The 27725-nt window shown below is 29.7% G+C and overlaps 2 protein-coding genes across 6 annotated transcripts; both read left to right on the forward strand.

Annotated features, from left to right (window-relative positions):
• The first annotated feature begins 1131 nt into the window (after nucleotides 1-1131).
• On the forward strand, nucleotides 1132-23994 carry LOC111292643 (uncharacterized). 3 transcript variants are annotated; one of them, XM_089766885.1, is made up of 5 exons: nucleotides 1132-1974; nucleotides 2063-2200; nucleotides 2354-2428; nucleotides 2969-3058; nucleotides 23947-23994. In XM_089766885.1, the coding sequence occupies exons 1-5, from the start codon at nucleotides 1780-1782 to the stop codon at nucleotides 23980-23982; spliced, it is 534 nt and encodes a 177-aa protein (XP_089623011.1). In that variant the 5' UTR covers nucleotides 1132-1779; the 3' UTR covers nucleotides 23983-23994. The 3 variants fall into 3 exon arrangements, with proteins under 3 accessions (XP_089623011.1, XP_022740854.2, XP_089623010.1); XM_022885119.2 differs by lacking the exon at nucleotides 23947-23994 and having other exon boundaries at nucleotides 2354-2432; nucleotides 2969-3329; XM_089766884.1 differs by lacking the exon at nucleotides 23947-23994 and having other exon boundaries at nucleotides 2969-3329.
• On the forward strand, nucleotides 2380-25426 carry LOC111292007 (senescence-specific cysteine protease SAG39-like). Of its 3 annotated transcripts, XM_089766881.1 has the most exons (5): nucleotides 2380-2428; nucleotides 2969-3058; nucleotides 23920-24002; nucleotides 24096-24538; nucleotides 24628-25426. In XM_089766881.1, exons 4-5 carry the CDS (start codon nucleotides 24106-24108, stop codon nucleotides 25218-25220), a joined length of 1026 nt encoding a protein of 341 aa, XP_089623007.1. In that variant the 5' UTR covers nucleotides 2380-2428; nucleotides 2969-3058; nucleotides 23920-24002; nucleotides 24096-24105; the 3' UTR covers nucleotides 25221-25426. The 3 variants fall into 3 exon arrangements, with proteins under 3 accessions (XP_089623007.1, XP_089623008.1, XP_089623009.1); XM_089766882.1 differs by lacking the exon at nucleotides 2380-2428 and having other exon boundaries at nucleotides 2975-3058; nucleotides 23947-24002; XM_089766883.1 differs by lacking the exons at nucleotides 2380-2428; nucleotides 2969-3058 and adding an exon at nucleotides 23727-23787.
• Nucleotides 25427-27725: the final 2299 nt, after the last annotated feature.

A 27725-nucleotide genomic window follows, 5' to 3' on the forward strand; every position in this document is an offset into this window, starting at 1 on the left:
AATAAGTGATTGATTCAATTGATTAAGTTCATTCATCTTGACGAAAAAATCTTAAGTTCGAGTCTTGTCGATGATCACTTATTAGAGTCGTCTCGAATGTACGACTTGCAGTTACCTATCTTAAGCTGTCAAGTATGACACATCTTGTTTTGACCTAAAGAACTGAACAATCTATATACTCCAAAATTTTTTTTTACTAAAAAAAAAATTAAAACTTAATTTGTCAATTTCAAATCCAACTAATAATTTTTAAACCCAAAATAAATTCCAAGCGTGAAAGTAAACCTTGAGGTACTATAAAAAAAAACTTGAAAGCAAATCTGAGAACCAATCAGTCTTGCAAGACCTAAAAGTAACTATTGACTCTAACTCAACTTGATTAAGGTTCAATCATGAATATGAAAATAAATGCATCTTCCTTTAAGTCTTTAAAAAATTATTCAATTCATATTTTTTTAAAACACTTTTAAAATTCTCAAAAAAATAGGATGTTTATACTTATTCTTTTTATTGTTTTAAATTCAAACACGATGTTAACTTAAAACATGTATTAATACCATTATTTTTTTATTTGAAACTTTTTTAATATATTATCACTGAATCAAATTATGGTAATTAATTAGAAAATAAATATAATTCTTACAAAACTATTAAAACAAATACACAAATTTTTTTTAATTTTTTATTAAAAAATATCATAATTTGATTTGCTGTCAATATTTAATATTTGATAATTGACATACATTAAATATAAATTTAAAAAAAAAGTTATATGAAATAATTATGTCACGTTAATATATGTTCTTTCTATTCAAATCATATTATATAATTATATTATTAAATTAAATTATAAAATTATTATAAATTAATAAATTAATCTATTAAAATAAATATTTATCAATTAATTATCACAAATAATATATAATAAATTATTAATTTTTTAATAATATAATTATGTGATATAATTTAAATAAAAAATATATCCTAACCTGAAATATATCTTTTAAAAAATATATAAACTCTTGTTTGTTTTTACGTTAAACGATAAAAAAAAGGCCAAGCCGTGCACCCTAGCGCACGATAGCGAAGATGATCTTGGAAATAAATGAATTTTGGTAGAACAGCCTACCTAGACATGATAAGTTGGTGCATGTTAGCATAGAACCAGAATCTCTTTTCATCTGGGCATAAAGAAAGTTTACTTCGTCTGAATTGAGATTAGCATCAAAATCCGTTGATCGATCACTTCTCCGACTTTCGATTCATTGAATCCCTTTCTCCTTCGAAATCAATCGATCAGCTCTCTTTTCCTTAAATTTTAATCCAATTTATTATTTAATTGATGCTATGAAGTTTTTTTTATTAATTTTAATTCCTTTTTCATTGATTTCAATACGGTGTCATATAGTTGTTCAGGGTTTCAATTTTGTTTAGATTAATTATTTGTTATGTTATATAATGTCTTTTTTGATGGATAAAGAAAAAGGGGAAACAAATTTTTTTCTTCTTTAAAAAAAAAATCTTTTAAATGTTGAAAGATAGAATATTGCAGTTTTAAAGAATGTCAGACTCGGTTGATTATTCCTGGATGAACTAAATGAGCTAATTGTTGAATTTTGTTTATACAACTAATAAGATCATAATTTTAATTGATTGATTTTTATCTGCAAATCCAAGACTAACCATTTGTAACAACTAAAAATTGATAAAACTATGACATAACAATAGAAATTAACTACATTTCATTCTTTTTTTTTTTTTGGTTTTTCCTAGAGCAATATGTATTTAGAGAAGAGATGGAAGAACATAGCGAATATGAGGAAACCTCATTCACTGGTAGACTTTTATGTTAGGACGGTGATAGATAACGTAAGATACCTTGGGGATGTCGGTGAGACAGATTCACATCTTCTTGAGCGTATTCTACCCCATTGTACAATGGATCAATTATTGCACGTGGAAAAGAGTACAAAAGTAAGTTGATTTGCATAGTTTGTGCAAGAATTGGCATTTGGCTCTGATTATATGTATAATTTTAAAAGGGATTGATTGATTGTTCTAGGGAAGGGATCGTACTCCAGTAACTGATAAACTTTGGAAGAATTTCTATGAGCTACAGTTTGGTCATCAGAATATGACTCTTGTAATTGAGAGGATGATGCTCAAGAAAGTTTCATTTAGAAAGAGACAGTTGTATGAGGTAGGTAATCTTTTAACTTTCTTTACTTTCATGCCGTCCTCTTACCTAATAGCTAGGTTGTTAGTGGAATGTTGAGAAACCAGCAATGTACCTTTACTTAAGGTGTGCACAGTTTTATGGATTTCCTTACTAAAGTTGGATGATTTATTATAGGCAAAATTGAAGGATTTTCAAGAGGCTGAGAACAAAGCAAGTGATCGGCTTAAGCAGCTATACAAGAAAGAAGATGTTCGTATGCTCTTTGTTCTTTGAATTCTTAATGACATAAGCAATGATTTTGACTTGTTGCTTGCTTGCTACATGTATGCTTCTGTCTCTTGAAGTTTTTTATCACTGGTTTGATTTGCATTTACGGTTACCAGTGCAACATTGCCCAAGCTTTCTCTTGCAAGCATAAAAGTCTTGCTGAAAAGGCCATTTCATTCAAAAAGTACTGAAAATTGGAACTATTTCTTAATTACCATTGCCATCAACCTAAATCAGGCCAAACTTGCACTGAGAAGCAGCCTTTAATTGAATGTCTATGTACTTGGATTAATATATTGAAAAGAACTAGAGAGTGCTTTGTGGTATTTGCCGGTATATTTGTTATAAAATATTAAAGTATTTACTGACTTATGTACCTTTTACCCTAAGACTGATTAGAGAGGACTAAAGAGTTTTTCTTGTGGTACTCTCATATGTATTTAGAGTAAAATATTATAGTGATGCATATACCCTTTAACTTTTTATGATCATAATTTCGTACCATTATTTCTATTTTATTAGGAAAACAAAGTCGGCAGGTTCAGCTTTGCACTAAGGTTCCACCTTCAACCACTAAGGTTCCACCTTCAACCAAAAGAAGCTTTTATGCTGGTATTTGATCTAGTCCATTGGTCTTGTATATTGGAATATTTGCAAATTTGGTCTTTGTGCTTGATAATTAAAGAGGGCATTTCATGAATTGTTGGCTTTATTTATAAAGTCTTAATAATCCTTTTTAGAAATAATCCTTTTTAGAATCTTATATCTGTATATTATCTTTTTTATGAACTTGCATACCACCGATTGGGTCATGCTAGCATAAGATGCAACTTTTACCTATTTTGTGAAATAATCAATTACCACAAAGATAAATCTATGCCCATTTGAAGCTTTCGGGGTAATGGGACCGATGACATTCATGCCTTACATAGAAAATAGTCATAGAGTTGCTAAAACTTACAAAGCTAATGGAAGAGCATAAATCTTATCAGCATAAATTCGACACTTATGACATCTTCTGACATAATCAATATAGTCATTTTTCATTGTCAACCAATAATAGCTAACACCCATAATTTATCTAGCCATTACGTGACCATTCGAATGTGCCCCCCCAAACCCCATCATGTATTTTTCAATAATTTTTTTTGCTTTAACTACATTTACACATCTTAAAAGTACCTTATCTTGGCTTCTTTTGTAAAAAACATCTCCATCAAGAAAGAAACTCATAGCCAAACCTCTAATGATCCTTTTATCATTTTTTATTGCATGCTCTTGGTATTGTTGACTTTTGATATATTGAAGAATATCATGATACCATGGTTTCCCATCAACTTCTTCTTCGACACCTGAGTAATGTGCTAGTACATCTTTCATGTACATTTTGATGGGTTGGATCTTGATATTTGTATCTATTTTAATCATTGCAGCCAAAATGACTAGTGCATTAGTAATTTGGTTCTCCTCTTTGAGCAGATACTCTAATTAAACTTCTTCAAACTACTTGACTAACTCAGAGATGTATTTATGGTAGCAGATCAACTTTGAATCTCTTGTTTCTCATTCACCTCGTAAGTTATAAACAACTAGTGCTAAATCTCCAAACATATCCAATAATTTGATCTTTCTTTCAATTGTTTCTTATAAACCTATAACAAAAATCTCATTTTCAGCCATATTATTTGAGTAGTTGAAATTTAGTCTAGTTATAATGGGATAATAATGTCCGTTAGGAAATATTAAAATTACCCTAATACCATGACCTAAAACATTAGCAACTCTATCAAAATACATCTTCAAAAACTTCTTACCAATTTCATTTTCTTCAATGACTATCACATCTTCATCAAAAAAATCAAGCTTTATTGGTTCATAATCTTTAGCCACATGATCAGCAATGAACTCAGTTATTGCACTCTTTTTAATAATCTTTTGAGTTACATAGACAATATCATATTTTGAAAGCATAACTTGCCATTGTACTATTCTTCCGATCAATGAAAGTTTTTCGAAGATATACTTGATAAGGTCTAACTTTGCTATAAGCTAAATAGTGTGATAAAGCATATATTGCCTAAGCCTTCAAGCTATCTAAGCTAGTGCATAACATATCTTTTCTAATGGAAAATACTTGGATTCATAATTAGTGAATTTTTACTCAAGTAGTAGATTGCTTGCTCCTTTTTGTTGGTTTCATCTCTTTGCCCCAACACACATTCCATTGAATTTTCATACATGGTTAACTATAAAATCAAAGGTTTTCTTGGAACTGATGGCACCAACATAGTGGATTTGACAAGTATTCTTTGACTTTGTCAAAAGCTTTTTGGCATTCATCATTTCATTCTCCTAGATTATGTTTTTTAAGAAGCTTGAAAATCAGATTGCACTTGTAGGTAAGTTACGAGATGAAACAAGCAATATAGTTCAATTTTCCCATAAAGCCTCATATTTTTTTTTAGGTATGAAGAGGGGATAAGTTTTGAATAGCACATATTTTGTTCGGATCCACTTTTATTTCTTTTTCACTAACCATAAAGCCTAATAGGTTTTCGATTTAGCATCGAATGTACATTTAGTAGGATTTAACTTTAGTTGGAATCTCCTCAACCTATCAAACAACTTTCTGAGATTGACTACGTGATCTTCTCCTTCATGAGATTTTGCAATCATATCATCAATATACATTTCTATTGTTTTATGCGTCAGTGATGAAAGAGAGTCACCATCACTCTTTGATAAGTAGCACCAATATTTTTCAATCCAAAAAGCATGACTTTGTAACAAAATATCCCTCACACGATCACAAACATTTTTTTTTCCATATCTTCTCCAACCATCTTAATCTGATTGTAGCTTGATAAGCCATCCATAAAGAAAAATGTGAAATACCTAGCAGTATTATCTATTAGGGTATCGATATGGGGTAGAGGAAAATTATCATTAGGATTTGCCCTATTTAGATCTCAATAATCGATATATATTCTCACCTTTTCATCTTTCTTAGAAATAGGCACTATATTGGCTACCCATTCAAGATATTTTGCCACCTCTAAAAATTTAGCATCAAATTGCTTTTTCACCTCTTTTTTAACTTTCAGTAGCATCTCTAGCTTCATGCACCTTAGCTTTTGTTGTACTGACTTGTAATCTAATTTTAAAGGCAATTTATGTTCTATAATATTAGTATTGAGTTTAGGCATATCCTGGTAAGACCATGTGAACACATCTACGTATTTTCAGAGTAGTTTTTCTAGCCTTTGCCTATCAACTAATGAAATAAATATACCAATTTTAACCTATTTTCTATTTTTATCATCCCTTAAATTCATTAATTTGGTAATTTCTTGGTAGGGCTCAATTAGCTTATCTTCATGTTCTATTAATTTCAACAAATCAAGAGGTTATGTGTAATTATCTAAATCTTTTTCATTATCAAGTTTGTCAACATGAATTGTGTCTTCAAAATCAAATTTGAGATTATTATCATGGTTATCTTCGTATTCATTATTTGAGACCATACAAAAGATGAGATCAAGAGAATATTGGTACTTAAAAATGGAATAGCAAGAAAATGATTAAGGCATAATGAAAAAAATGGATTGTATAAATGAAAATGAAAATAAATAGAAATGCAGACGCATCTTCTAAGTCTGTTATTGAAACGACAAATATAAATACACCATAAAAGACTTTTTAATGCTTATAAAGAGCAATTAAGGATTTAAAGTTTCACAAATAAATTATTTTTTAAAAGTTTTAAAGACAACATGCAGCTTTATGACTTTCCAATTATCTAGCTCAAAATTTGAAAGGCAAGCACGCACGAATAGCTTTTCATCCTAACTTTTCTTTTTTCCCTATATATCATCTGAATGGCTAGCTCAAAAAAAGTTTCAATCAACTATGCATTTAGGGCTTCAAATGAATCTAGGTAAATATAACCTCACAAATGAAAAGAATCATAGAGATAATGACCATCAACTCAAACTCTGGCTCATATCCCCCAAGATTAGCCATTCTTTTTTCTTTTTTCTCATTCATGATTTTCATTCTGTTTCCTTTTGTTGATTTATAACCCAAGCTGAATATATTTTTTTATCATATATTGTTGGAGGCATCGTGATTCCTTGCAAATTCTTTCTAAGTCTAGCTCCAGGTTGCCATCCCATTTTGATAAGTTGTTTAATAATCATTTTAATAGTTGTAGATAGGTGCGATGAATATAATTTAGATCTTTCAGCCATATATATTACGTTGGCAATCTCGAAAGATCTAAAAAAGTACTTCGAGGCTTCATTTAGCACTTTTACATAAGAAGTATTTATCGATTGGGTTGCCAGTAAATCTTATTTTTTTGCCACACATGTAAGCTTTCCATTAATAATGAATTTGCCTTTCTAATGCAATGAAGATGGAACAACACCTGTCATATAAATCCATAGCCTACCTACCAAGCAACTGTATGAGAGGGAGATATCCATAACTTGAAATTTCATATTAAAAGTGCAAGGGCCAATTTGCAATGGAATTTTTATATCTTTTAGCACCTCTTTTTGGGTCATATTAAAGGCTTGAACTACCATATGATTAGGCTTTATGTAAGATCCATCAACAGGAAGTTTTACCAAAGTAGTTATAGGCATAGCTTTGATTGATAAGCCATTGTCAATCAGAACCTTAGCCATTATGTGACTTTTGCATTTTACAGAAATATGGACAACCTTGGTACTTCTTCGACCTTCAAGAGGAATCTCTTCATCACTAAAAGAGATATAGTTTGAAATTACTAGATTGCCAACAAGCTATTTCACGTACTCAACAAATATATTGTAGGACACATATATTTGATTGAACACCTTTAATAGAGTGTTACAATGCAACTTTGATCTTAGTAACAATGACAATAGCAAAATTCTAGCTAGCATCTTGTTCAACTATTCTACTATGTTATACTCGCTATATTTTAGTAGTTTTAAAAATTCACAAGCTTCATTTCTAAAGACTGGCTTTTGACATTCTTTATTACTGACTGTCATAAGATTACTCTAATTTCCCTTTTCTTCCTTGGCCTTTGCTTTTTCTCCTAGCTTTTTCTAGCATTTCTAGAGTGTAACATCACCTACTCCAAGTCATACCTCCTATATCTATTATATTTGTAGCATTTAGATTGACTACGATGTCATAATTGTACTTTCATAGCACTGCTTTGTCATTTTGGTATGAAAAAAGGCTAGAGACTTTAATTGTCACTACTAATCGAGAGATATGCTTTTTTGGTCTTGAGATCGGTTTCTTATCATAATATATAGTTATCAATTTATGCACAAACTTATTCTTTGAATTAATGGTAGACACTTTAGCTTTCATCAATTTTTCTCTTTCTTTGTAAAACTTTATCTAACCTATAACCATCAACTTTTGCACCTCTTGATGAAATTGGTCATAATTCTTGAAAGAATGCCTCGAAACATTTTTTTGATAATTGTAGCTCTCGGTTGAGACAATTGTTTTGAAGTAGTTTTAAAGCTCTATTAACTTCAACACATCAGCCTTGACTAAGGCTTCAAACACCTCAGTCATTGAAGTTTTGGCTTCATCTATCCTCTTTTTTACATAACTTGCTTGCCCATTAATCAAAGCATTTGTTGATAGTCTAGTATGATTTGGTAGAGGGTTTCCATTAACATTTGGAGTCCCTCGTTTGCTAGTATCAAAGCTTAACACCCTCTCATTGATTAACCCTTACACTTTACGCTTCAAAGTAGTGCAATTTTTCATAGAATGACCTAGGTTTTCATAATGATAATCACAATGCACATTGGGATCATACCATTTGGAAAATAGAGGTTTTAAAGGTTCAACAATAACAAGGGCTAGTAAGAATAAGAATATCCTCCGAAAGTAAGGATTTGCACTCTAGCTCTTTGAGAAGGTTGGGTTGGTCGTGGCTCAAACCTTGAAGGGTATACAGGATTTATCATGTATGGCAATTGCTTTTAGAAACTGGGATTTCCTTCCATCGCTTTTTCTTTGTCAAGATTCTTAAGTATGTCCATTATCTTACTAAGATCCCCTTTTAGTTCTTCTTGAGTCTTCTCAATTCTTTCAAATCAATTAGATTGTTCTTGTTCTATGATTCTTATTTGAACCTTGGTGTTGTATGAATGACGAGTAGGTTTAGTCAAAAGTTTTAGTGGATAAGCTATTATTAAACTTTATTATCACAAATTTTCAAAAATCAAAACGTCATGTGTTGAAAATTTTATTTTTCACTTTTTTTTTGTGATTTTGTTAAAAGAATATGGTTATTAAAAAAAATGGTGCACATGATGCATGAATTAAAATGAGAGATATTTGCTCTTGGACAAATTTCAACACTAAAAATTTTCATTAATTTCATACAATTTTTGTTACATGAGATTTATCATCCTAAAATTATATTTATAAAAGCATTTGATTTGTTCATAATGATCCTTGGCTTCGCTTAGAAAGTTCATTAGGCATTGTCCATATTCTCTTACTAGATTGACTTCTCTTCTTAATGCCTATACCTTTTAAACCATCTTCCATGCCTTTTTCACTACCTTGCAAACTTGACTAGTCAGGTGTTGTATGTACTATTGCCTCCTTGAGCTTTCTGCTCTTCATCTTATACGGGCATCTCTTTCTAATTCACAAATGCAGATCCAATCTTTTTCTCTTTTTTGTCACTCATTTATTATTGCTGAAATATAGTTCTTGTGATCTTACAGTAACAGCTTTAACCCTTGGATCACCTGGTGAAATGATTCTTTTTTTTTTAGTATTTCAAAATGCTTTCTTCTCTCTATTGCAAGCATAACTTTCAACCTTTCCTTTTCTTTTTGGCATTCAACCAATCTTACTAAAGTTGTAGAGTATAATCTCTCCCAATTTTAACATTCTCGAAAAATTTTGGTGACCTCTTTTTGCTTTTCTTGAACTGTGCCTTCTCATTAGTTCATTTTCTCTCAAAGCTCATCCATTTCATGTTACCAACTAAAATAAGACTTGATGACATTTTCAGACTTGAATTAGACTCGTAATCTTTTGTTTTCTTAGTGCAGAATTTTCAAATCATTATTAGCCATATCCCATTCTTTTATGACCTTATCCAGTTGCTCCCTTCTACTTCTACTTCATATTTCAATTGTCCCATCTTTTCATAAAATCTCAAAATTTCTTTTCTTATTTCTTCTTTTTTAGCTTTTAATTCTTTCCTGACAAGCTCAACTTTTGATAATTGCACTTCTGTCAAAATGTTAGCTGATTGATGTGAGCCATTATTAGAAAGGAGCACTATGTCTCCAATTGCTTCGCTTTCCAAATCCGGTAATCAAGAGTGACTTTGTTGATGAGAGGCCCTAATATTATTTTTTGCATTTTCTTCCATGCTTGGATTAACCACTTTGATGTTCTTAGTGAATTGGACTCTCTGTAGGTGAATTCTACTTGAACCAAGTAATGAATGGCAAGAACAAATTGCTTTGCATTGAATTACCTCAATAACATCAACAAAGCATAACTTACCACATCCTATAGTCCTAACAATAGTATACATGGTTCATTTCTTCCTCGATACAACATGGGCACTTGAGGCATTCATGGTGCCATTCATTTTATTTCATCCTCAATAAGCCTTTGTAAGAATAGAAACTATTCTTCCTTAGCCTTCAATGTCAGGCATTGGCTTTTACAGAATTCTTCAATAAGTGCCTTGTTTCAAGGATATGGCTTTGAGAATGCACTCTTTTCACATTTAAAATGACTTTTAACCTATACATATAATAGTGATGCACATCCTATAAATAGTCATTTTTCATTCTGTCGATAGAAATTCAATGACTTGATGGTTTCGGCTAGAAATGCTAATGTAGGATTAATTGTTTAGGTTTCAATTTGCTCAAAAAAGTCCACCACCATTATCTCGATGTAGCCCAAGGTCTTTGAGAAGATCACCATGCTATATAATGCTAAGGCAAACATAGCCATGCCTCGATCATCATCTAGATGCCTTTAAACAAAATTACGGAAGAAATCCCAATGGATACCAAGATGTTCACCTTTAGGCTTTGTGAAAGAATCTATGGTTTTTACTTTAACCTTTATAAGCTTGGCCAACTTGTTGCAATAAACTGATTTTGGCTTTCGAGTAAATGCTTTATCCAGACATTATAGTTCTATCCCAAGCAAAATCGAGTATTCTTCAATGTTTAGCACCAAATTTTCTTGATTAAAAATGAAGCATCTATAGAAAAGGTCCTAAATTTGTATCGTTGTCTCGACCAACTGTTCATTGATCACTATTGAAATGAGGGATGTAATCTGTATATACTTTTTGCAAAAGCTTTCTTTTCTTTCTTCATATAACTGACCTTAAATGATGGCTAAGTCTTCTAAATTATTCTATGTGAAATCCAAATGTATCTTTTCAGGTAACTAAGACACATAACTAGTGGACAAACAATCTCCATTATGTTACTGGGCTTCCTTTGACTAGACATGTACTTCATTATATGATTCACATTGGACAATGATAGAGAGTAAGCAAATCTGTAGTTCTATAATATCCATGAAGAACTTATTAGAAGAAAGATGTCTTAGAGTAAATACCTCGATATAAAACTGTATGATATGACTTAAATTTCAAATTATCTCAAGAAAAAAATGTTTTAGGTATCCCAAACTTTTTTAGATTTAAATTTCAAATTTTCAACCGGTCTAGCAAACTTTAGTGGCTGAAATCCATGCTGCCAAGTTAGACAAGGGTGTCAGGCAGCTGTGGCACTGGTGCTTTTGGTGTATTTAATGCACAATGACTTTTGGCCAAAATGACCTAAAAAGGGAAGAAAGAAAGAAAGAAAAATAATAATAATAACAAATAAGAAAAATTGAATCTTTATAGGCCATAGCATGTAGAAGGTTAGCCAAACCTCCCAAGGTTAGTCAATGGTGGATTTTGTTATGGCTTGATCTCTGTTGCTCCAAAACACAACTATTGACTAGTTGGTTGAATTTTTGGATCAAACTTGGTGTTAAAGGGGCAAACAACTTTGGAGGAAGCTATTTTCTCTTGAAAAATATTACTTAAAATTCAAACAATAAGGAAACATGGCAAGAAAATTCATGGAAATGATGATGGAAATGTATGGAGGATAAGGTAGAAATATACCTCCAAAAAGCTTCTCAAAATTTTTCTTTTTTTTTTCCTCCTTTTACTTTTCTTTTTCACACTATTTTTTTGGCTGCCTCCCTTTCTTTTCTTAGCCCTAAATTATGAACATAAAGGCCATGCAAATGCATGATAGCCGTTGATAAAAAATGCATCCAAAGACCACTAACTCTCTTCCAAGTTTCCAAACAATCACCTTTCACCCTTACATCAAGGTCTTTGAAAAATCAATGGTTTATGATGAATCCAACATGAAATAAGGTTTTTGGTATAACTAGAATAATGTAAAAAGACCATTTTACCTTTTTTAAAAGTTTTCACCTTTTTATGAGATTTTCTTGGAAAAACATGATCCTTTCTTTATTTTTGTGATTTCAATGTGCCAAAAGATCATCAAATAATATGAAAATATGATCTAAAAATTTTCGTGAAAAAATCGACCTTGAGAAAGTGAAATCATAAAAATACCCCTAAAATACATTTTAATAATTTCACACCGCATGAAGTACAAACAAGGTTTTTAATGCACCAATAATCATCCAATAATGTTTAAACATAATTTGAAAGTTTTCACTAAAAATTAACTACGAGAAGATCAAATTACAAAAATACTTTTAGAGGACATTTTGGTTATTTTACCCTTTTTGAAGTGCAATCAGAGTTTTTAATGCATTAAAATCACAAATTTCAACCAAAAGCCTTGTTAATCCCATTTATTTGTGCATTTTGAAGAATGACCCGATTTTGATCTAGTTCGATGGATTTTGATCGAGTTTGACCAAATTTAACAAAATTTGATCAGATTTGTTTAAGTTTGACTTTAAGGCATTTGGGTCAAATTGGTTTCAAATTTGACTTTGAAAACTCATCGATATTAAAGAAATGTTGGATTGGAATTGAATTGAATTTTGAAAACCTCACAACTAGCTAAATTTTGACTAAACAAAATTAAATATCTATAAAAGTCAAAAGGATACTTGATTTTTGGAAATAGACGGGATGGCTTTATCATCCATTTCAACATAAAGCACATTTTGATTAATGAACTTAAATTATGGACCAACTCCGTGTAATGCAAAAAGTAATGTATGCATGAATGAACATTTTATACTCATTTATAACAAAATTGAATACTATATTAAATGATATAATTTAAATAACCTAATTTAAAAGTGGTTTAAGACTTTCAAATTTATATTTCATGCAGTTGTGATACTTGCTAAGTGTGATATTATTTAAACATTAAAAAATGATAATTTCATCTAATATTATTTTATATATATATATATTTGAACGAGTTCAGATTCTTGTTAATGTAATTAATTAATTAATTTCTAGAATTTTTTGCAACCAAATATATTATTATTGTGTGCTTAATTGAATATGAATATTTTATTAATTACCAATGCTTATTAATTGTCTTTGGGACTCGTATTTATGAATAATTCAAATATTAGTTAGTTTACTATAATGCATCTTTCTACGTTTTTCTTAACGTATTTTTATCATAATTATATCTTGTATGTCAATGAAAGATTGGTTTAGTGGTAAGGAAGAGATTTTACAACCTTGAAGTTCTAAATTCAAGTGTCACTGTATGCATTTGATTCAATTTTATATTCTAATTTATTTTAGTTATACTATAATTTTTTTATTGATTATTCAATATTTCTTATTTACGACTATTGAACTTGATTATGATTGTAATTTTAATTTCTTAAAAAAAGTCATATATTTCATTTGATTGATTTTTAAACTTTTTTTAAGAAGATAATTTGAAAATGACTTTTAATCCATGCATGTAATAGTAGTGTACACCCTATGAATCGTCCTTTTTTATTCTATCGATAGAAATTCAATGACCTGATGGTTTCAACTAGGACTACTAGCATAGGATTAATTGCTTGGGTTTTACGTTGCTTGAAAAAATCTACCACCATTATCTCGATGTAACCCAAGATCTTTTGAAAGATCACCATGCCATACAATGCCAAAGCAAACACAGTCATGCCTTGATCATCATCTAAATGCTCTTAAACAAAATTATGAAGGAAGTTCCAACGAATACTGAGATGTTCACCTTTAGGCTTTACGAAAGAATCTATGGTTTCCACTTCAACCTTCATAAGCTTGGCCAACTTCTTGTCATAACTTGATTTCAGCTTTCGGGTAAACACTTTATCTAGACACTGTAGTTCTATCCCAAGCAAAATTGAGTATTCCTTAATGATTGCTGTAGACATCGAATTTTGTTTGAGACTTTTTTTTCAACATGATTGACACAGGGCTCATTTACAAACATGGGCCAAGACCATTTATGAGGACCATTTATAACCCATAAAAAGCTCACAAATTCAACTATTCAGAAACCCAAAGTCAACTTGGATCAAATCTAATCAAACAATGTCAAAATTGCACAAAATTTGATCAAAATGTGTGAGACCTTCGATCAATTCTAAAAGTTCAAAATCTAATTGAAATCAACATAGTTTAAAATTGAATTTGAGATTTTTTTCAAAACACTCTCATAGTGTCCCGAAAAGGGAAAAATTACCAAAATACCCTTATAAGTGTATTTTCGTAATTTGACCTTTTCAAGCTTGAATTTTTGTGCCAAGTTGCATCACATTATAAGAAATGATCTTTTGGTTTGAACTTTTTAAATATATGTTTTGAGCCAATTTTATCCATTTCTTTTATGATTCTTTATTATAGCCTATACTACAACACTTAAAAGTCTATTTTGATAAAATATGAATGCTCAAATTGAATGATCATATGTTTGGCTAAGGCATATTTGTGATGAAGTAATGGAATTGTGTTATGTTCTTGTATTTTAAAGATTGATATGTGGGAGATATCAATAATGGATGAAGAAAAAAATGAAAAATTAAAAAATTAAAAAATGAAAAAAAATTGAAAAAACTGAAAAAATGAAAAATGAAAAATGTGAAAAAAATGAAGAAAAAGGAAAGAAAAGAAAGACTCAAATTGAAAACCTGAAAAGGCAATTTAGGTAAAAAAAAGACTTAAGCTGAGAGTTGGATAAATAGTTCAACATGTGGAAGATGACATCTAAAGATTCTCCAAAGCTGAGGCAAAGTTTGATGAGCTCTAAAATTATTTTGAAAGTCAATGGAATAAGTTTTTGAAAAAGAATTCTAGATTAATGTTAAGAATTGTCTAAATATTCATTGTTTGGACAATTGCATCCCTAGTGATATGCTTTGAATTTGTTCCTTCACCTATTTATTTTTGTACCCGACTCATTTTTGTATTGACTACCTTTTTTCCAATTCACCTTGTACTTTCTTATTTTTTTCATCCCCAAAATAAATTGATTAAATGTATGATTGCATTATATTTGTCATTATTTGAAATGATAATTAATGAATGATAATGTTCATAAAAGATTCCTACATTCCTTTAGAAAGAAATCAAGAATGATAGGGGTAAAAAAAAAAGAAAAGATGGAAAAAGCTTGAAAAGATGATTTGAAAGGACACATGGGGTGACAAGTGATGAATATGGTGATGGATTGGTTGACATAACCTATAAGCTATGATCAAATTATGAAAATAATGGGGATTAGTGGACAAATTTTGTTATGAAATTGTTAGTGTTGAGAAACTAAAAACGAAAAATGTGAGATGGTGGAGTCATTAAGAACCATAATACCACAATTAATTAGAATTTCATGTTAGTGACATTTGCATTACATGCATTACATTTTGCATTACATGCATTACGTTTGCATTGTAGTTTGAACAATACATGTATATAATTTGATGAATATTTAAAACTTTGGTTTGGCTATGCAGTTGCATCATGTAGTGAACATTTGAATCATGGTTTAAAGTATGGCATCTGCATTATTACGAGTATCTAGATAGTTGCATTTGCATTATTAAGAAAGTATTTGCATCATGATCATGACATTCATTACATACAAAATTTTAACTTTGATGAAAAATTGAGAATTTTTATGATAAAAAATTTTGAACTTTTTGAGGAAAGCTTTTTAAGATAAGGTTGGGAATCCTCGAATGAAAAATGTTTTATAAGGAAAACATTTAGAATTCTAAAGTTGTGGAGCCTTTTAAAAGAGCATTTTTAATGTTAAAAATGATAAGAATTTTTGTCTTTAAGTTTAAATAAGAATCTTTAAGAAATTTTAAATGAGAATCTTTGTCTTTGAATTTTAAATGAGAATCTTTGAATGAGAATCTTTATCTTTGACTTTTAAATAAGAATATTGAGAATTTATGTGAATCTCTAAAGATTTTTGAATCCAAATCTTTGAAGAATCAAATGTGAATCTTTGAATTCGAATGATAAACTTTGATATTTTAGAAATGAATCCTTATAGTTTTTCAAATAAAAATCTTTAACTTTTTTGTGTGAATCTCTAGAATTTTAGAGTGTAAATCTTTAAATGTTGGATGTGAGCCTTGCAATTGTGATATGAATCCCTAAATTAAAATTTTGGATGTGAATCTTTCAAATGGGAGTCTGAATTCTTACAAAATTGAAACTTTGATAACCTTAAATCCTTGCGAACCTTAAATTCTCGTGAATCTAAAAGCTTGCAAACCTTAAACTCTTGCGAATTTGAAAAATCTTGTGAATCTTAAAATCATAGGAATCTGAGTTCTTGCAAATATAAAATTTTATGAACCTGTGTCTGCAAATCTTAAAATTCTTGCGAATATGAATTTTATGAATCTTTGTGTGTTGCGAACCTAAAAAATCTTATGAATCTAAAATCTTATAAATCTAAAGGTCTTATGAATCTTTGAATTGCAAACCTTTGATTTTTGAAATAGTGATTTTTTAAACTCAAATTGTGAATCTTTGAGCTGCAACTTGCATTACTAATTGACGAATTACAAAGTTTTTGAATATTTCAAATTGTGAATCTTTAGAGTTTTGAAATTTTGTAATTGTTGTTAAGCTATACCCGAACATAATGGATATTTATATCTTTGCATAATTCCTGTTTCATAGAAAATGCGTAAAAAAAGGCAGCTGTAGACACTCCATTTTGTCCTGGGTTTAAAATTTATTTTTATTTTATTTATCTTTTCAATTTAATAATAATAATAATAATAATAATAATAATAATAATAATAATAATAAGTTTTGTCATGAATCAATGTGAGCAAGAGTTAGAATTGGACTTGATTTGTAAAAGGCTAAATTTTAGTTTTATGATAATACAACAATCTTATTAAAGTTGAATCACAATCAAGCAAAAATTCTTCTGATTGTTCCTTATAAATAAACTTGTTATCAATAGAGAAAGGGGGGAAATGGAGCAAGCATAGTTTTTAAGAGAAAAAAATAAAAAAGAATTCAGTGAGCAAATAATTTTTTTGAAGGAAAATAAGGCTTATGTTAGGGATTTTTAAGTTGATTGTGAGTTTAATCAGGTTGAAAAGTGGTTTAGAAAGATTCTTGAAGATTAAAGGGTCAAAATCATAGAAATTTTTCTAAAATATTTTTTGGAAAATTTTGGGAATTCCAGAATTTGTTTGAACTTTTTAGTAAAATTCAAGTTTTTCGACAAGATTCTAGTGAGAAACCCACTTTTTAATGACTAACCCAGATTTCGATGATCCAACCTAGAATCTGGTTGAAGTCTTTTTAGCACATTCCTAGTTCCCGATGTTGTTTCCTAGAATCTGATGAAGGATTCAATTGGCATTCATATGTTTTAGAGAGAGAGCGAGAGAAAAAAAAAAAAAAGGCTAAAGAGAAAGAAAGGGAAAAAGAAATCTAAAAAAAAAAAGATTTTTTAGGCTTTTATATTACATAACAAATGAGGCCATTTTGATCATAAAACCTTTAGGATTCGTGTACTGCCCCAAACACTCGACCTGATTCGCAACACTTTGACCTGAGATACTTCCTTTTTAAGCTGCTGTGGAGTTGAGCTGTTAGTCAGCCAAGCCGCATCTCTGAAGTTGTCTTTTGTGTTTGGAGCCAAGTTAGTGCCATAACCAAGCCGAGTCAGTCCTTTTGTTTTGGTTTTTTTTATGGTTTTTATTTATTTTTATTTTATGTTATTATTTCCTTTATTCATTTTTTGTGAAATATTTTTGCATGATTAAATTTTTAGGAAAACTATAAAAAAAAATATTAAAATTAAACATTAATAAAATTTAAAAAATAAATGATAATTATCCAATGATGGAATTGTTATAAATTACAAATGAATAATTTTTATAAAATTTCTAGGTGAGAATTTTTCTTCTAAATTTAACCTAAATGGTGAAAAAAATGAGATGAAAATTAAAAAATAGATGTCATATTATTTTCTTAAGGATTAAGAAGCAAGTGATGAATAAATAAAATAAAGATATTTCTAAATAGACCCAAATGGTGAAAAATTTAGAAATAAAACTTGTAAAATAAAAATAAATTTCGATGATGAAATTCTTAGTAATCACAAATGGATGATTATCTAAGAAATTTTTAGGCGAGAAGATATTTCTAATTTTGGCCCAAATGGTGGAAGAATTAGATATATATTCAATAAAAACAAAAATAAAAAAATGATTAAATCATTTTTCGATGATGAAGCCTCATCAAGAAAACAAATAGGATTCATATATACTTTCGATGTGAGAAAGTATTTTTAAGAATTCTACTAGATTGATGGAGAATCTTAAAAGTTATTTTCAATATTTAAATGTTAATAGAAGACCATTGAATCAAAATCTTAGGATAATTTAAAATAAAATGGTATCATCATTTGGATGGGCATGTAGGGGTGTTATAACCTTCCCCATATGTAATCAAAATCCCGAACCTTATTCTGATTAGTAGACTAAAACTTAATCTTTAAAGATCCTTAGTCAAGCTTAGGAGTTTCTTAAAAGAATAGATTTACTAGATGACCAATCACACCTAAAAAAAAGATTGGTGATGGCTCCTTAAAGTCAAGTCCAGCTAGCTAGCATCAATCAAAATTTAAGCCCAGATTAGCTGGCACATAAGCTTAGTTTAGCTAGCATGTAAGCCTAGATTAGGTGAAAAAGCACACACCTTTTTTTACCCTTTAAGTGGTGAGATCTTTTTGAATCAATAGAAATATCTGTATACAAAATCATTCAATCCATTAAGAGAAATAATTTTCACTTCTTTCATTTCTAATAAGGATTGTCAATTCTCCTAAAAATTTAAGTTTATCTAGGTTTTAAGCATGGTTTAGTTAACACCTAATAAAAATTTAAGCCCAGTGTAGCTAGCACTCAATCAAAATATAAGCCCAATTTAGTTAGCACCAATGAAGTTTTAAGCCTAATTTATCTAGCACTAATGAAAATTTAAGCCTAGCTTAGTTGCCACTCTATGAAAATTTAAGCCTAGTATAGCTAGCACCTAGGTTTTAAGCCCACCTTAGCTGGCACCTATGTTTTAAGCCCACTTTAGCTGGCACCCAATAAAGATTTAAGCCTAGCTTAGCTAGCATTCAATGAAATTTAAGCCTAGATTATCAAACACTTAATGAAGTTTTAAGCCTAGTTTAGTTGGCACTTAATGAAGTTTTAAACCCAATTTAGCTGGCACTGATCAACAAAGTTTTAAGCCCAACTTAGCTGACACCTAATGAAATTTAAACCCAATTTAACTGATCTTTAATGAAAATTTAAGCCTAATGTAGTTGCCACCAATAAAGTTTTAAGCCTAGTTTATTTGGCATCAATGAAAATTTAAGCCAAACTTAATTGGCAACCAGTGAAAATTTAAGCCTAATTTAGCTGGCACCTAGGTTTTAAGCCAAGCTTAACTGGCATCCAATGAAGATTTAAACTTAGCTTAGTTGGCACTTAATGAAATTTAAACCAAGATTATCTGGCACTTAATGAAGTTTTAAGCCCAATTTAGTTGGCACCTAATGAAATTTAAGTTTAGTTTCGTTGACATCTAATTAAAATTTAAGCCTAGTGTAATTGGTACCAATAAAAATTTAAGCTTAGTTTAGTTAGCATAATAGTCTAGTTTAGCTGGCATATAAACCCAAATCAGTGGTCACCCATATTTGACTTGCAGTTTAATCCTGGTCATCCTTATCATTTGACCCGCAGTTTTAATCTCGGTCACTTCACTTAACTTATGGTTTAATCCCAATCATCCTTACCTTTCAACTCATGATTTAATCCCAATCATCATAAAAAATAAAAAAGAGAAAAAAAAAGCAAAGAATAATAATCTTCAAAGCCCACTAATGGCCTATTGCTAACCATTAAACAGAAAAAATAAATAATAAAAATATAAAAATCATTAAATAAAAAATAAATATATAATATATAATAATAATAAATAAGTAATATAAATATAAAAAAATAAAAACAAATAAAAATGTTATACAAATTCAAATATATATATATACAAATAAAATATAAATATATAAAAAATACTAAAGATATTAAAAGATATATATCAAACTTATAAAAGGAGTTTGACCCATAATAAGTCCTAAGAGCCCATAAAATATGGCTCTAACCTAAATATTAAAGAAGCCCATTTGGCTAAAAAGAGGAAAATCGTATGAAAAACCAAAATACATGCATGAAATTGGGTGGCCAACATGGGAAGCTGCTGAAAAAAAATACAAATAGAAGAAAACTACAAAGGGTAACATGAACATGAGAGCAAAAGGGCATGAACGTGAGAAAGGGCATGGTTTGAGGGCCTCGCAACGTAAAAACTGAAGAAAACTAAAAAAAACTAGCATTGGAATTGAAAAAATTATAGAGAAAACAAAAAAAAAAAACCAAAAAAGGAAAAAAGCAAAAAAACCTAAAAAGAAAATGTGGTGGAGGCAGAAAAAGGGATGTTTTTCAAAAGAGGCATCCAAGGCATGAGGAAAAACTAAAAGTGGAAACTTGAAAAAAGGAAAAGGGAAAAGAGGAGCATTCAGGCAAGAGGAAAACCAAGGGAGAATTTTTGGCAAAAAATAAGAGAAGAAGCCAAGAGAAAAGAAAGCATTTGGGTGGAGGAAATAAGAAAAATTTAAGAAAAAAAATAGGGAAAAGAAAGAAAGGAGAAAAACCAATGAAGGAAGAGGTAAAAAAGGCACAAAAAATGGCAGAAAAGCCAGTTGCAAGAAGTGGCAAGCAAACAAAAAAAGAAAGAGGCAGGCATTTGGATAAAAGAATAAAAAGAAAAAAAATTAAGCAAACCAGTAGCAAATAGAATGGAGGAAAAAAAATACTAGCAAGTAGGCGATGCAGGCTAGTAGAAAAAGCAAAAAAAATAAGGAAGCTTCAAAAAAAGCTGGTAGCAGAATTAAAGAAAAAGGTAACACAAATAGTAGCAACATGAGAAACCAATTGCCAAAGGAAATAAGAAAGGAAGATGAAGAACTAGGGTACTCATTTTTTGTATAAAGTGGTTTGGTATGAACTTAAAGCTTCATTAGGTTCTGTTTGCATGAAATTCATGCTTTGCATTGAACTTGTCTTGTTTTTCCTTTTCATTTCCTTTGCATTTGTTTAATACATCAAGGTTGCATGGAGTCAAGGTTTATTTGTTTCTATTTGTTTTTTTGTTATTTTTCATTTTTCTGGTTCGGCATACTTTGTTTGTAGGAGCATAAGCCTTCATTTCATGCACTGCATAAGGTATACTTTTCTCTTGTAGCTTATATTCATTTGGGAATTAATTGAAAAAAAGCTTTGATTAAAAAGAAAATGCATTTAGGAAACCATATGAGGAGTAAACCATTTTTTTTTTTTGTTATATATACATTTCATTATTATTTTGTTAATAAACAAAGACTTAAAACATCAGGTTGATAATTTATTTTTAAAGATTATTTTCATTTATATTTCAGATTATTCATATTCATGCACATTTTTTATGTTGGTTAAGCCTGGATGTTATTTAAGTTTCATGAATTTCATTTTCCTTGTTGATCACATTTCAATGTATATTTTAATTTTTATGCAATTTAATTCTTCATGCTTAAATTCCATACTTTGAATATAATTTACTTCCTATATATTTTTAGATTTATGCAAAAACTAATAATGATAATTTTTTTTAAAATATATAAAACAAAATTCTGAAATCCTTACCTACATGTTGGAAGGAATAAAAACATGTTTTAAAAAAAATAATAATAGTTCTACTTAGATGTAGGGAAATTATTAAATAAAAAATAAAATAATAAAAGATTAAATAATAATAATAATATTTTAATAAAAAAATATATAAAATATAAAAATTCATTTTTTTGAGAAATCGAAAAAATGAACTTGATTTGAAAGTTTACCTAGAAGTTGGAAATTTCTAAAGAGGTGCATAAGGTTTTGAAATATTAAAACAAAACTCTAAACGAAATCTTAAATGAAACCCTAAAACTTAGGTAAACCCAAAAACCCTAAACGAAACCCTAAAATCCTAGGTGAATCCTTGAACCCTAAATCATAAACAACCCTAAACCCTAAAACCCTAAAGTGAAACCCTAAATTCATTCCAAACCTTAAAATCATCCCAAGATTCAAGAGTTGAGATGAAAACTTTTTGTGAAATAATCTGTTCCTGAATGTTGCCTAGACAATAAGGTATTTAAGAAATTTTATTTTATTAAGAATTTTTATACATTTTTGCAACTGAAAATAAATTCGTTTTGTTAAAATAACAAATATATAAATATAAAATAATAAAGAATAGAATGAGATTTTAAATATAAATAGTTATATCTAAACTCTATCTAGAGATTGGAGAGTCTAAGTGATCTTTTTATATTTGAAAATCTGATTCCTAAATTCGTATTTTATCATCATTTGCATGCATGTCCTTTTTTTATATTAATGTATACATGTATAATGCTTATATATGTTTATTCTAATTATTGATGTTTAAAATTAATTCTATTATATTTTCATTTTTTTATTGCATAAAAAGTTCTTAAAAAAATTTAGTTTCAAACAAATAAAACTAAAATAACTTTTCATGAAATATAAGTGTTGGCATTTTATCTTGATGTTGGAGAGTTACCAATAATTATCATTTACAAAGAATGTTATTTTATTATCTTATAAGGAATGTTGCGATAAATTTTAGATGAAAAGATTATTTTTGAATTATGCTTTTATGTTAAAGAATTTGAAGGTATTCTTTAATCTAAAATTTTCATAATATTTTTTAATAAAGATTTTTTAAAATTAATTTTCTTTCTAAAAGATGAAAAAAATTATAAGTAAATTTTATATAAAAACCATTTTTGTCCAAAGTTATAAATAGCACATGATTAATTAATATTAATTTTATTCATTTTGTGGGGATGTTGATCTTTCCTTACGCGTAACCGACTCCGAACTTAATCTTATTTCATAGATCAAAATTATCTTTATAATAAATTTTAAACCCGTTTTATTGTTTTATTAAAAAGATAAAATTTTTGGATGACTAATCACACCATAAAAAAGATATTGGTAGTAACTCCCTGTATTTTTTCACGAATTTTAATTTTTACGTCCAACAGTTGCATTTTCAAACTGATACATTATGACAAGTATATTCTAATTATTTTGAAATTTCAATTGTATCCTCTGACAATATATGTTTTTATTTTTTTCCTTCTATTTTCTTAATTTTAACCAATCTCTTTTAATAGTAGCACGTAGTTGTTCAAATTACAAATTAGAACCTTATTAGAAAAAAAAAACAATTATTATTGGGATAAAAAATCAAGATACCAAAGATATATATATATATCTTATATATATATATATATATATAAGATAAAAGTAATTTTTAAACTTTAGAAATTAGATAATACTTTTGGGAGTTTTAGAAGGAAAGACCTTCTAATTTTATTGCACTTTTGATTAGCCATCAAAAAGATTTTATTGTACTTGAAATTTTTTAATAGTAGAACAATTATTTAATCCGTAAATGTAGATAAGTGGCCGCGCCATGTAAATTATAGTGCATTTTGGTTTGGTTGATTTATCTGTGTGTTTTTCCGTTGTTTCTTGGACAAATTTTCAACCGAAGAGCAAAAGTCTAGGCTTAGGCAAAGCTTCAGAGCAAAGGAAGTTAAACTATTAACGAACAGCTTTCCTTAATTGTCACATGACTGAAACGGCACGATGACACCAATTTTGTTCGGCTTAATATATATGAGGTTAGCTATTTTGAATACAAAATCCAACTCCTTCCAAACCACTATCACTAACGATAAAACTGTCTATAAACTATACCTGTACATGGATTTAAGTTTGAACATTAACTCCATTCATTCTACCATATTTATCAGACCAATTCTGATAATAGTCTTCATCAGAATATCTTCAAGGGCACGAAGATAAGCAAGAAGTGATCTCAAAGTTCCTAAAACAAGTATGTTATTCAGGAAATTTTTTACTATATAAGTGAAAGGATTCATCAAATTTTAGTGTGCCTTATCAATTTTCAACTCTTCAATCCTAGCAGCTACCCCGCCATGGCATACAAAAGCCAGTACCAATGCATTTGTTTGGCCTTAATCTTCACAGTTGGTGCTTTAGTTTGTCAAGCCACATCACGCTCTCTTCAAGATGCATCGATGTACGAAAGGCATGAGCAATGGATGGCCCGTTATGGACGAGTGTACCAGGACAACAATGAGAGGGAGGGACGTTTCAATATTTTCAAACAAAATGTGGCTCGCATAGAATCTTTCAATAGTGCGAATGACAAACCTTACAAGCTCGGTGTCAATCAATTTGCAGATCTTACAAACGAAGAGTTCATTGCTTCTCGAAATAGGTTCAAGGGCCATATGTGTTCCAACCAGGCTACGACTTTCAAATATGAAAATTTCACTGCATTACCTTCTACCGTGGACTGGAGAAATAAAGGAGCTGTAACACCTATTAAGGACCAAGGCCAATGTGGTATGTTCAAAGTTTTTATAAGAAATAATGGTTTTTGGTTCTTCTAGCTAATTATTAGTTCTAACTGTCGATGTATGATTGAAATACAGGAAGTTGTTGGGCATTTTCGGCTGTGGCAGCCATGGAAGGGGTTACTAAACTAGCAACAGGTAAGCTAGTTTCCTTGTCTGAGCAGGAGTTGGTTGACTGTGATACCAAAGGTGAAGATCAAGGCTGTCAGGGTGGTTTGATGGACGATGCTTTCCAATTCATCCAGAAAAACAAAGGCCTCACAACTGAATCGAATTACCCTTACAAGGGAGTTGATGGCACATGCAATGCCAACAGGGAAGCCAACCATGCAGCCAATATTAATGGACATGAAGATGTGCCAGCCAATAATGAAGAGGCATTACAGAAGGCAGTTGCAAACCAGCCGGTTTCTGTTGCTATTGATGCTGGGGGGTTTGAATTCCAGTTCTACTCAAGTGGTGTATTTACAGGAGATTGTGGCACTGACCTAGATCACGGTGTTGTTGCTGTTGGTTATGGAGTGGATGCTGATGGGACTAAGTATTGGTTAGTAAAGAACTCTTGGGGTACTAGCTGGGGTGAAGAAGGGTACATTAGGATGCAGAGAGATGTTGGCGCAAAGGAAGGCCTTTGTGGCATAGCAATGCAAGCTTCTTACCCTACTGCTTGAACTTCATTACCATAGCCTATATATATCTATTCTGCTCTCGATGTAATATAAACATATTTAAACAAACACGAGACCAATAGGAACTATGATGTCTACTTTCAATATCCTATATGTGCTTGTATTTTCTAAGAAAAAGGAATTACTGAAGGAATGACTTGTGTATTATATATTACACATTAAATTATTTATCTACTATCGTCTCACTTGCACATCTCAGCTCTTTTATTTTTTAAACCACAATTTTATGACTATTCCAGTGCCTATATATGGAATGCTAGTGCCATTTTTTAAAATAGAAGGACCATTAATTCATCTTGATTCTGTGTGCTAACGGAAGTTCCTTTTGTGAGTTTAAGAGGGAGAGTGCGAAGGAAGTATCAATATTTGAGAGAGTTGAGAAAACCGCCATAACTAAAAAAAATAGTGATGAGCACATCATGTGGAAAAAAAAAATGAAGACTTACAGCAGCATCAGCTTGAATTCTTGACAAATGAACAGTAGAAATGGAGTACTTGATAATTAGACTAAAAGGTCTGAAGAGTGAGTATAATCATCTATTTTCTTACGAATATCAAGCAAGAAAAATGATCCGCCAACTATTCTTCTTCCCGAGTAATCCTAAAATTTTTTATTCTTTGTTAAATAATTATTTATTTATGTATATCGAAAAAATATATATTCAATAATATTAATAATGATATAATTATATTTTTTTTTCTTTAGACACGAGGATAATTGTAATAATATAGAATTATATTATTTTAAATTTTTATTTACAAATTTTTTACATATATTATAAATTGACACCCTAAAAATAACTTGGGTCGTTGTTGGTCTCACGTGAGCCAAATTCCCATTGTTGAGGAATCACTCAACTCCAACTCCTTTATGGCTCCACCAGATCATATTGAACCTCAAACAAAAGTTAGAACACAACGCATTGCGACATTTTAGCTTCAGTATTTAAGGGTGCTAGATAGGGCTTTGTAATCACTGGCGGATTTGGGAACCCAATAGTTGAACGTAGGGAAAAAGGTAGATAAAAAGTATTTTTAATAAACTCAAAATTGAGGAATCGTCATCAATTTTTTTTTAATATGATTGGTTATCCAAAAATTTTTATTTTTTTAATAAAACATTTAAAACAAATTTAAAGTTTATTAAAAACAAATTATCATATGCGAAATCAGAATTAAGTTCGAGAGTCAATTACGCTTTGGTAAAATATTAGTATTCCCACATTGCCCGTTGAAAATAATACCAATTGATTACATGTTATTCTTAAATTTTGATAAGTAATCCCATACATGTACACCTACATAAACTACTATGGACTTGTAATCACTTGAAATTATAATTCTGACCTTCTTAATGGCTGAAATTACCAACTTAAATGTTGCATGAATTTCTTTTATTTTTCTTCAATATTACCTCATTCTAGCTCCATTGAACTTCACAAAACCAATCTTGAACTTCTTTTTCATTCTTTAACTTCAAGATTTCCAAGAAAATTAATAACTTTTAAGAACATCACAAGATTCCTTTTTATGCACAAAAAATATCAAGATTGATCAAGAATCTTCCAGATTTACTTTTTCCCTCAAGAAAACCTACAAAATAAAAAATTATGCCATTTAGGTATAAAAAGAACATTATTTTGTTAAGAGTAAAAATTAATCATTTAAGCACTAAAAATAAGCCTAAACAACTTTATTTTATAGAGTTATCAAACCCCCTAACTTAAACTTTTGTTTGTCCTTAAGCAAAAATAAAACCAAACTAGATAACATGTTAGACATCATCACACACTCCCAATATTAGATTCTTATCATTCCTCAAAAATTGCATAATAACTTTATCTTAAAAGAAAATCATAAGCATAGATCCAACACAAAGTTCATTTAAGAATAAGCTTGCATTCCACTCACAAATTTTCACGTGTATGTAAATAATCTATCTCTAATTAATTCGAGATATTTAACTAAAGCTAAACAAATATGAAATTAACAAATCACCTCAAAGCATGCACAAATCTCATAAGTTTGCTTTTCACATACTCTTTCCACTAACATAGCCACAACTTAACCAAAGATCAATAGGTTTGTATTAAGCTTGTAATGCCAAGTTAGGGTTAAGGTATGATAAAGGAAAATTTAGGCTCATAAACCCCAAACATGCATTACATAGGATCTGCACTTTTATGAGAGAACTTCCAAGAAAATATAATACCCCCAAACTTAAATTCTTTTTTCTTTTTCTTTTTAAACAACAACTTTTTATTGATTTACATGAATACCTTACTATTTTTCACTTTTTTTCTTTTCTTTTTTTTTTCTTTTGTTGAAAAGCTATTTTTAGCATTTGCTTTTTCTATCCTTTGCTTGAAACCAAATTTTGCACAATAATTTCAACTTCAGACTCCACCCTTCCTTCCCATATGTAACATAACTCTTACATATTTTTGATTAATCCAATACATAGAGGGTAAGGTCGAAAGAAAAAAA

This window comes from Durio zibethinus, chromosome 10 (assembly GCF_047325235.1).
Source record: "Durio zibethinus cultivar Kanyao isolate XHJ-2024 chromosome 10, ASM4732523v1, whole genome shotgun sequence".
Classification (NCBI taxonomy): domain Eukaryota; kingdom Viridiplantae; phylum Streptophyta; class Magnoliopsida; order Malvales; family Malvaceae; genus Durio; species Durio zibethinus.

Excerpts from the sequence above, each read along its gene's own strand:
- LOC111292643 (XM_089766884.1), top strand. The coding sequence starts at position 1,780 with ATGTATTTAGAGAAGAGATGGAAGAACATAGCGAATATGAGGAAACCT. Across the intron at positions 1,975-2,062 it reads ACGTGGAAAAGAGTACAAAA|GGAAGGGATCGTACTCCAGT; the intron begins GTAAGTTGATTT and ends TGATTGTTCTAG. Across the intron at positions 2,201-2,353 it reads GAAAGAGACAGTTGTATGAG|GCAAAATTGAAGGATTTTCA; the intron begins GTAGGTAATCTT and ends GATTTATTATAG.
- LOC111292007 (XM_089766881.1), top strand. The coding sequence starts at position 24,106 with ATGGCATACAAAAGCCAGTACCAATGCATTTGTTTGGCCTTAATCTTC. Across the intron at positions 24,539-24,627 it reads TAAGGACCAAGGCCAATGTG|GAAGTTGTTGGGCATTTTCG; the intron begins GTATGTTCAAAG and ends ATTGAAATACAG.